General features: G+C 39.9%; 1 protein-coding gene across 1 annotated transcript in view; it reads right to left on the bottom strand.

Annotated features, from left to right (window-relative positions):
• smurf2 (SMAD specific E3 ubiquitin protein ligase 2) overlaps positions 1 to 11,327 on the bottom strand; it is a gene marked incomplete at its 5' end in the record, with an annotated part of 35,683 nt that overhangs the window by 21,300 nt on the left and 3,056 nt on the right. Inside the window, 5 exons of the mRNA XM_010773272.1 lie at positions 4,036 to 4,114; positions 7,139 to 7,350; positions 8,625 to 8,708; positions 9,171 to 9,255; positions 10,156 to 10,221. Coding sequence (XP_010771574.1) covers positions 4,036 to 4,114; positions 7,139 to 7,350; positions 8,625 to 8,708; positions 9,171 to 9,255; positions 10,156 to 10,221 — 526 coding nt within the window. The remainder of the gene's footprint in view (positions 1 to 4,035; positions 4,115 to 7,138; positions 7,351 to 8,624; positions 8,709 to 9,170; positions 9,256 to 10,155; positions 10,222 to 11,327) is intronic.

The following is an 11,327-nucleotide window of genomic DNA, read 5'->3' as shown; positions in this document are numbered from 1 at the left end:
TGTTGAATTTGGGACTTTACAAGGCTCTTAAAAGTAGGGTAGGTAAGAATGGAGAAACCAGCTGGAGTGCGCTACAATTTGAAAGTACATAGCCGGAAGAAATCTGCCACTTCCTTACAGAGCCCCTCCTCCAACACACACGAACGCGCACATGACCAATGAGGGCACGAGATAAGTTTGTGCACAGATGGAAGGCTGACAGGCAGGTAGGCCATCCAGTTACTTTAGCCGGGCCGGCTCAGATGATTGGTCGTGCTCTTTACAGCGCCACGGCTTCCACAGATGACATTTTTTACATGGATTTTTTGTCAAAGCACTTCAGATATTCATTGCTATCGGGATGTTAAGAGCATTCCATGGAATATAACAAAGAGTGTATCTCGAGCCGGTTTCTCAAACTTACCTACCCCACCTTTAAGTTATAAATAAGAGTTATTTTACCATTAAAGCCCAGATTTGAGATATTTGACACTATTTGATTACTTGTCAGAAATGTGGTCTATTTAGTCTAAATTATGTTCCCCTTAATTTTCCCAAAAGTAGAAATGTGTCCGGGTTCTTATGGGTTAAGACAAACCCGACAATTCCTGGCTTCAGATGGACATTAGATTTAGAATTTTAGAAAGAAAAATTACCCCCTGCAACCTTATATTTGAAGGCGATGGAAATGTTCCTCTTTTTTTCTTGAAATTAATCTTTTTTTTTAATATAACACGTTTTGTGTATATGTGTCGTAATACAAGCAAAACTAAGGATAAGATTAGGATAGTAGCACTAATATATAATAATGTTTATAATTCTTGGTTTTCAATGCTTAAAAATACATTTTGCAAGTGTCTGAAGAGTTCCTAAATGCTTCCTTAATATAGATTATTCATAATTAGATTTTTAACACATTTTTAATCCATGTCTATGAAGGTTACATTCATAGACATCTTATTTTATACACATGCAGTTCTCTCATCTTTACGGAGAATATTTGATATAGTTCAGCACCAAAAAAAAAATCTGAATTATTGGATTAGTGCCAAGTGGGTTATCCCATTCAAAATAATAGAACATTTGAATATAGAATGGGAATACAAATCCAGTAAAAATACTATTAAATTGTAAGAAATATGCAAAAGCAATGCTGGGATTTGCAGGAATACATTAAAGAGGGTCTGCAAGCAGTCATTAATACGCGATGGTAATACTGTGTGGAAGGATAAAGGCAAGTCAGTTAAAAATAAAATAATATCCCAGCTGTTAAACAGATTGGCTGTGAGGATGGGGAGGACGGCACCTGTTGCTCAACATCTGATGTTTAAACCCCGACACGCTCCCCGACAAATCTGAGGCTGCCACGCTTACATTGGATCAGTTACATTACAGTTAACTGAGGCTTTTATTAAAAGTGGCGTACATGCACTTGAATACCCTGGACATGCCTGCACGAGCAATGTGAGGCTAAGTGTCAAGGACACTTTGACTTGTTGACTGCAGAGGGATCAAACCGCTGATTGTTATATCATCAAATTAAACCCAGAGCCACAGAATGAAAGGATCACTGGCAATTTACCTCTTTTTAATTCTGTTATATTTGTATAAACGTTGCAGGGGAGGACATATGTTGTTTGCTGTGTGAGCTCGGTGAGACAGAGACTATTTTTGTTATACTTCTATCTCTTCAAGGAGATAAGAGAGGTCGTTTTTTGGGTGGAAAATGGCCAAGAATGGGATTTTATTTGCAAGTCTTGAAAGAGAAGGAAGAATATATTGTGTAAGACTGAGTTATAGAACAACCTTTAATTTTGTAATTAAATGTTTGACTCATACTTAGTCTGTGTATAGTGAGCTTATTTATAGCAGCCTTATCGTGAGGAGCTTGTTTTAATCTCATGTTGAGTCAACAGGTGTGAGACTCATCATCATCAAAGTGACCTCTTCGATGTGTGTTGTGCAACTGATTAAAAAATATATATATTTTACATTTAATCACACATTTTGAGAACAGGCATTCTCATGATAAGAAACCAATACAAAACACATTGCTGGTGATTACAATAAGAGCTGCAATTATTTGTCAACTTATTGCTCATTTGTTCAGCTTTTGTGGGGAGGCTGTGGCGCAGTGGACTAATGCGTTGGTGTTGGGATCAGGGGGGCACAGGTTCACTGCAGTCAGCATGTCGTTGTGTCCCTGAGACGATTCACCCCAAATTGCTCCTGTGGGGATTGTCCACAGTATTGAGTATGTAAGTCACTTTGGACAAAAGCAAGTAACATGTCATGTTTTGTGATAATCGATTAATCAAGTAATTTTTTATGCAAAGTAACAAAGTACTTTGACATACAAGTACTGGACTTAAAGTCCCAGTCTGCTCTGATTGGCTCTGTTGTGATTGGTCAACCGCTTAGAGATGTCCCGCCCCTTAGCCTATCACGTACAATGTGTTGGAGCGCTAGCCAAGAGGAGCACGAGTGTTCCATATTGATGTCACTATGCTCAGGAAGTAAACGAAGGAGTCCAATGGTGGGAGGGAACACAGGTATTTTAGCCTCTGCAGACCATTTACATGCACTAAAACCAGTAGAACACACTACAGGAGAGGGAAACCCCCAAAAAGTAGACTAGGGCCTCTTTAAATACAGTTTCGAGGTACCTTACTTGAGTATTTCTGTTTCATGATACTTCAAATGTCTATCTGCCTGAGGCACACACTGAAATGAAAACCTGGCAGTGTATAAAGTCATGAAAGTTAGCTCCACCTGGATATATCTTTGGGTGTTTTGAAAAACAGGACATAGATACATTTTTTACAATGTTCTGACATTCTGTAGACAAAACTATAATCACTTCATCTCGAAAATGTACAACAGTGTGAGTCGCAGTTCATTACCATATACCAGTAGCTTCTTATCGATTTATTGTACACCATATATTATCTACAGTACTCTGTGTCCTCGGTACACAGAAGGAGACTTGTCTGGATCCTGATCTGCTGATAAACTTATTATCACACTGAGTTTTCTTTAACTCCTCCTGTGCTGCAGTAAATCCCTCCCTCTCACATCACTGCTCTCTATGCTAAGTCTCCTTTTGTTTGTGTGGGCGTTGTATTTCCAGCACAAAGAAAACTCATTGACCTGAGCTCCAAAATACACTGCGGATTCTTTCCAAGTGATGTGTCCTCTGTCATGCGGAACCGCAGCACTTCCTTTTGTACAGGAAGCGTGTATTAAAGTAGTTTAAGAAGGGGGGGGGGGTCTGCAGTGACGACACAGTGGAAACTCATCAGCCTCTTCAAGCAGCCGAGCATGTGCGCAAGAATGACTAAGGCAGACATGTGGCTCCAGCCCGGGTAACAGAGAGAAAGCAGAATACATTAGCTGCCTGGTGCAGGGTTACCACAGTGTCCTCTCTGTCCTCTGTGCTGTCTCACCCGGTGCTGCTTTACGGCTTAATGCCCTTCTATGGCACCGCTTTCAGTGGCTGAATCAAGCTGTCGCCATTACTTTTTCTTAATGAGGCTATTATCTTAATTCGTGCATGCTCTGCAGGGACACCACATGCACACAGACACCCATTAAACCCCAGCTTTGTGATGCATCAAAAGGAGATAATCACATGTAGTCTTTATTCTAATTAGACCGCTATCCGTGAAAGGATGTTGCGCAGATCTTTAGGGTATTAGGAGGGATCACGTTGTTCTCTAATGCATGCTCGGTGCTTTCAATCCCCTCGGATGTTTTTATTTACAGCCTCGCTGCGATGTAAGAAGCTGGAGGAGGGAGGCAAGGCAGTAAATCTGTCTAAAAACTGTCCTGCAGGTTACACCCATCCACCGTTACATAACAATTGTGTGCCCCGTTTCCCGCACCTACCTAACCCGGAGAGCCTGTCGATGAGCCCAGCATCTCTGATGGCTTTAGGGCCGTGCTCCACGCCTCTCCTTTTCTGATTTAAATTGAAAAACAGGAAGGATTTAAGTGAGTAAAGTTGATCTGAAAATGAAGATTGAAAAACTGAAAATGTAAGTAGGATTTTCTTACCTGTCCTCTTGAGAAAGGAGCTCCAAGCACAGCGACGGATTGAGCTCTGCTTTGTTGGCACGTTTGGCCAAGTTGAGGTCTGAGAAGACGGAATAAAGGTCCTCTCAAAGCCATGTTTTAGTTTTTAAATAATCTAATCGTCCAGTCCTAATCAATCGGATCGTTGTCTGATGAAATCTGAGTGAGAAGTTGCTCTTAGCTGCTGGATGCTGAATGAGTTCGCGCTGCTGCAGGAGGCTGGTCTTATTGCGCCTAAAGCTACTTAATATTCATGAGCTGGGGAAAAGGAGGCCTAAGAATAACATCTTATCATCACACATTCCTTTTTTCTCGCACTTTGTACTTACTGTGTGATTATTTTTGAGAATTTCAGCGATGATTAGCGTTTTTAACATGCAATAAACTATTATTACCGGACGAACACAGCTGTTCCATATGCAGCTAGTGACGTCAGTTTGAGTGGCACACCTTTGGAGAAGCCAATAGGAAGCTGGGAAATGAGTGGGTGCGCTGAAAGTGGGCGTGGCCTGCGTGCCGTTGTGGGTCAGGTGGGTTTTTTTTCGTGAAAGGTTTGTTGTGAAGCGCATATCCTGCAGTCTCATCGCTGTGGAAATTTCCAGCGACGCAGCCGATGGGATTTAGAGGCTTGTTTACCTTTTAGCTTTTGACCCTCACTGGTGCCAGGCAGGCCAAAACAAAAAGGTATTCAGGTCAAGAACAAGACCCAACTTTCCATAGACTAAATTACCCCTATGGGGTGACAGGTGTCTGTGTCCTTTTCCTCCTCCGAGAAATAAGTATTTCAATCCTGTTACATAAACCAGCATGTAGAAACAACCTCTATAAATAATACATTACAATTACTGTGCGCATGATTTAGCTTCTTATCAAACGGGAAAGTGTATTATGCAAAAATATTTGTATACATGTATGATTATTATAATTGATGCAGGGTTTTTATTTTATTTGGTCTTTATTATTTATTCCATGTGTTATCGTTTCCTAAGTTTTGTTCTAACCAGACTCCACTCGGTTGTGTCCATAACCCTGTACATAGTGTACTCTCTCCTCATTGAATTTCAATTGTAATTACAAAAAGTTCGTGTTAGTAGTAGGTTGGCTATAGTGTATTCTGTATATTTTACATTATTTATATATTTTGAAAATGTGTACTTTTGATGTCTATATATCAACAGTTTATTATGTTTTATATTTGTTTATGTATCATGTAATGCCTTGCTAACCTGCTACTCCTGTAAACAATTGGGATCTATACCTAACGTATTACAAAAATATTTTTAATACATTTTTTAAGGCAGAAGAAAAAGAGAATACATATGTGTTATTAGTGATTATAAAAAAACGAAATAAACATTAAGATAACGTTTATTTAACACTTAACATAACACAAAGTAGTCGTTAACCGACTGAACGAAGGTGGTTACTAAGCGACAACGAACACACCCCAACAAGTGTTTGTCCCCTGACGTCATAATCTTCCCGACCGCTGATTGGCGCAAAACGAGCGACAGTTACAGTAATGTACACATCGGTGAGTCAAAGGACGGCCAAGATGTCTCCACCTACGGAAATAAAATGAATGCATCTGGCGCCACCCAGCGTTTGAGAAGTGGAGAATCTTACCAGAGTTACCAGAGGTGTAAAGTAACTAAGTACATTTACTCAAGTACTGTACTTTAGTATCAAAATCTAGTTAAAGTAGCGACAGTTAAAGTAGTCATTGTGCAGATTGGTCCATTTCAGAATAATATATATGATATGTTTTATAATGATTGATCATTAAAGTGTTCTCAAAGCTGGTAAAGGTGCAGCTAGTTTGAAGGACTTTGTATAGAACTAAAGTCTGATTTAACACTTGATTATATTCACATCATTCATCCACATCTGTAAAGTAACTAAAGGGATTAAATACATGTAGTGGAGTAAAAGTACACCATTTACCTCTGAACTGTAGTGGAGTAGGAGTACAAAGTAGCAAAACATTGAAATACTTAAGTAAAGTACAAGTATCTCAAAATTGTGCCCAATTATAGTACTTGTTGAGTTTATGAACTTACTTTACACCAGTGGCTATAAAGATAGAAAGACTAAGCCTTGCACAGAGGCATGAAAATGAATTTTCAAAATGCTCAACAGTGCTGCCAAAATTATAAACTGACTGCTACACAATTAAAATAAATGCTTTTATATATTTCTATTAGATGTGACTCTTTGGCGTTTCTGTTAATATTAACACTGCTGCTTTAGTTGTTCTGACTGCTAAAATCCTCTGTTATTCCTAATTTTAAAGCCGATATTCTGTGGGGTCAGGGGGCTCGGATCCTTGTCACCTTTTTCATACCTGATGAGTTTGCATCCCTGTTGTCAATTTGTTTGGTTATCTAGGCACAGCTGTGTGTGACTCCCTCTGGTACACTGNTCCTTGAAAAAAATAAACAATGTTTTGTTGCTTAAGCTGATGTATTCAGTCATTATTCAATGGTATACTAAAATCCATGTGAAAAAAATTGCTTCTCACTGTTCTCAGGTCAAATATTTAAATGCGATTAAAAATGCGATTAATTGCGATTAATTAATTACAAAGCCTGTAATTAATTAGATTAATTTTTTTAATCGAGTCCCGGCCCTAAAAAACATACATCAAAACTAGGTGCTAGGTACACTGTAAAAAAAAGATCGTAATTTTTACAGGAAAATAAATAATAAAAATACATTTTTATAGTAATTATCATGTTTTTTAAATAACNAACCTCCTTGATAAAAATAAACAATGTTTTGTTGCTTAAGCTGATGTATTCAGTCATTATTCAATGGTATACTAAAATCCATGTGAAAAAAATTGCTTCTCACTGTTCTTAGGTCAAATATTTATATGCGATTAAAAATGCGATTAATTGCGATTAATTAATTACAAAGCCTGTAATTAATTAGATTAATTTTTTTAATCGAGTCCCGGCCCTAGTAAATGGTCACAGCTATTGCAAATTTGTGTGTCTTTTATCATGGTGTCGCCGTACGTACCAGGCAGTGTGTGTGTGTGTGTGTGTGTGTGTGTGTGTGTGTGTGTGTGTGTGTCTCTCACCATAACCCTCAGGCAGGTCAGGGGGTGTATGCAGGTGTGTTCGACTCATGTAGTTGCGATGCCGCTGAGATCGAACCCGTCTCTCCTGGACCCGCTGTACGCCCTGCGGCACGCTCGCCTCAGCCCCGTTGACGGGCGTCATCACCGGCGTGTTCTCGTCCACCACACAGCTCAGAGGACGCCCTGAGGGGCTGGAGTACTCCGACGCTGGCCTGGGAAAGAGCGGAGAGTGTTTCATGTAAATGGAGTTTAGTCTATTTTCAAAGAAATGTTCCTGATATATATTAATGCATCATACATTTTGTAACAAATTGGGGAAAACATGAACTCAATGTACTACATAAAACAGAAAAAATCAATTGAGAAGCAGAATTGAACGTTTTATTTTTGATTCCTTGGATGCACTGTGTGACTATGGGCCATGTTTTCCTCTCCTTGCAGGAAGCTGGGTGTGGAGGGTGAAAGAAGTGTGTTTCTGTGTTAAAGGTGCTTTGGGTTAAGTCAAAGGTGCAGCCAGTTTATCTGCACTTGTGATGTCTAGACATACACACTGGTGTAGGGTAATTATTGTGGAACAGCTGTGTCATCAGTCCTCAAAATGAAAAATGTATTTCATGGTTATGCTTAAGATTAAAGTGATTTGAAGGATTAAGGGTTGCATAAAAGCAAACAGAAAGTCCTCCAAAGACTACAGTAGAATCTTTGGTGTGTTAAGGAGACATAGACAGGCCGACACATAATGTATCTGTCTGTGTGTGTGTGTGTGTGTGTGTGTGTGTGTGTGTGTGTGTGTGTGTGTGTGTGTGCATTGTCTGGCTGTCCAGAGTTACTGACGCCTTGGCTATCTAAAACCTTGGACCCTTGTCCGTCAACCCACAGCCCACCCACTCCCCCTTCCACACACTCTTCCTTCCTCCTATTTCCTTTTTCTCCCCCTCCACTAATATCCTACCTCTCCCTCCAAGTAACCCTGCTTCTTTACTTTAGAGGTGCTTTCACTCTTTTTTATTCCCAGTCTTTGAGACATTTCCACCCACATACACCTTAAACTGATTAATGGATTATTATTTCTAAACTCTGGAACAGATTATATTTGTCGTCAGTCAGGACCAGTGACAGGTGACGTGTGTGGGTGGCGTTATTTGTTTGCTTACTCCCCTGACGGCTCCACTGATATGGGCCAAGTAGGAAGGCGACAGTTGTTCCAGCAGGAACAGGGGCCAAGCAAAACCTAGCTGCCCGACTGGCTGGCTAGCATACTTAGAGGTGTTCGTGTGTGCGTGTGGCTAAGGAAGTTGTCAGCAATTCACTCGTTACGACAGACTGTTATTGTTGTGTTGGGAGTTGGGCTTAGTGAACATTTCTTTCCTTCTGGAAGGCGAAGTTGGGAAAAGTACAACCACTTACAGAGACCCCTGATGCTTTGTTATTAAAAGTTCAAGTGTGTAGTATTTAAAGCCCTGGATGAAGAAGTGTGTAGTTGTACCTGGTCGGTCTCTCCCACTGCGTGGTACGTGTGATGTGGTTCAGGTACTGTATCCTCCCAGAGGCCGTCCTCCTTTCTTCCCAACTGTTTCATGACATATTAAGACAAAGGGTTAGAAAAGACAATCAAAAAAACTAAAAATGTTGCTGAATTTGATTATATAATGTTTAGAAAAAGGGGCTTAACAGCAAACATAAGTAATAAGAAAGACATTTCTCTTTACACACAAGACAAAAGCTTCACAGGGAGGATAGTAATATTGTTCACACACTGTTCAGCATCTAAATGAATTGCATACCAATACTGATTTTGTATGCATTTAAAAAAGAATGTATCCTTTTAAATGCACACAAAATCAAAGAAAAACTACCCCCCTGCCCCAACACAATCCTCTCAACTATAGATTACTTCACTAAAGAAATGCTTCTAAAAGAGTTGAATCCAGACAGCTCCCAGGAAAATGGAGGACTTTGAGAATAAGCAAGCTACTACTGTGTGCACAAATAGGATAAGTCATTTGAAAGGAAAAGCTTTGATGATACTAACCCATCAGGCAGGTCGTTGTCGAACAAGCGGCTGCAGTCCACTACCGGCCCTCCTGTCCCGATGCGATCTCTGGACTGAAGACTTACTGCACAGTTAACCAAGACAAGGAAGACTGCAGATCAATCAGATGCTCTTACCCATAGAGTTTCGCTCAAATAATAACTCCATCATATTGTATTCATCTTTTAAATAGACATTAGTGTCTCTCCGAGGCTTTAGCAGGAGCAGTGTTAAAGCTTGTGCCATCGGTTCTTAATACCAAATCACAGCATGAATTTTAATGATGTTCCTTGGTATTAGTGTCTTAATGTGGAATTTCTGAGGGATTTTGTAGTATTATTTTCAATTGCAGCACATTTGTGTAACAGATGGTATCAATCCCAAACATTTATGCAACTTATGAAACATAGTAGGTCATGGGAATGGTCATTATATGCGTCCACAAAAAGGTTTCAAGCCTTTATGCACGCTAGAATTTAAAATATGAATCGGCAACTAATCAAAACCCAATGTTTGTACCAGATTTTTGACTAGAACAACTTGACAGTGATGATTATCGTCTCAAATGAATCTTACAGATGATCCATGTATTGTATTTGGCCTTAACTGTTGACCTCGATTTCAAATACTGAAAATGAATAGATTGAAAAATGATACCTAATTGAAGATGAATTAGCTGTTTGCAAAATAAATGAGCACTTACATATTTTAAAACCTAGTCAAATGTAAGGGAGTAGTCCCATTGATGTCTTCCAGCTGTTAATTTAATCAGAGTTTTAAACAGTAAATATGCAGTGGACAAAAGCTCTGGGACTGGACTAAGCGTGTCCATCTGAGCTTTTTTTTTTATAGTATTGGCACACTGAATGTAGACTAGAGCATCTGGAACATGTAACACACCGACTGACTATGCATAGTTATATCTTTCACTTAACTTCCTTTTCCATAACAATGATAATGTTTTAAACGTGTTTGGAATTCTTACCAACTATTTGACCTCTCACAGTATCATTGTCATTCGGGCCCAGCTTATTCAGGTCCAGTCTCTGATCTGCAGGGAAAAAACAAACAAGAAATTGAACTATCAACTAAACATCTGCTCACATTTACAACCGTGATCAAATCCAGGTATTAAGCCGATGAGTAACTTGATGAACTTAATGCCAAGTAAAAGGCGTTCAGACTAAAAAATAGAACCGCAGGGTGTTGCGTTTGTGTGGGCGTGTTGCCTCAGAGCGACGATGAATAACTATCCAGGAAGGACGGATGAGTAATAAATCCATGACTTTGAAGGCTTATAAGATGACAGAAACTACACAGTTAATTTAAAATACTATGACGGAGGATGTTACAACCATGGAAAGTTATCAAAAATGCATTCTTATAATCTGTTGCAGGAGATAAAACATCAAACATAATTATATACATCCAAACACATATCAGCCAAAGATTTTACAGTGATAACCAGTCTGGTTTCAAGGCAGGTCACTCAACAGAAACTGCCCTCCTTGCTGTCTCTGAGGAACTGCACACGGCTAAAGCAGCCTCCCTCTCCTCTGTCATCATCCTTTTGGACCTGTCTGCTGCATTCGACGCGGTGAATCACCAGATCCTCCTTCGTACTCTCCAATAACTTGGAGTTTCAGGCTCTGCACTTTCCCTCCTCACCTCATACCTCAAAGACCGCACCTACAGGGTAACTTGGAAAGGGTCAGAGTCCGACCCATGTCAATTAACTACAGGGGTCCCTCAGGGCTCTGTTCTTGGTCCCCTCCTCTTCTCCTTGTACACAAACTGGTCTGGTCTTCAACCTTCCTAAATCTTCCCACACCACGCCGCTCCGCCGCTCCTCCGCTCCCTTCACTGGCTTCCAGTAACTGCTAGAATCCACTTCAAGACAATGGTACTTGCGTACCATGCTGTGAATGGATCTGGCCCTTCCTACATCCAGGGGGAGACTGAAAACTCATCTCTTTCGACTCCACTTCGATCAATAGAATTACTAACAAATAATTGCTAACAAAGCACTTATATACTAATAAAGGACTGGCTTATCTAAAACCAGTTGAGTAGCACTTGAAATGTTTTGGCTCTATGAAACCTGATGTGCTTATATGATTCTGTTTTCTTCAAGTTTGTATCTTGTTGGTCGAACGC

The sequence above is a fragment of the Notothenia coriiceps genome, unplaced genomic scaffold (assembly GCF_000735185.1).
Source record: "Notothenia coriiceps isolate Sejong01 unplaced genomic scaffold, NC01 NC01_scaffold00012274, whole genome shotgun sequence".
Classification (NCBI taxonomy): Eukaryota; Metazoa; Chordata; class Actinopteri; order Perciformes; family Nototheniidae; genus Notothenia; species Notothenia coriiceps.
Note: the sequence above shows the minus strand (reverse complement) of the source record. Positions and strands in the feature narration are given on the sequence as shown.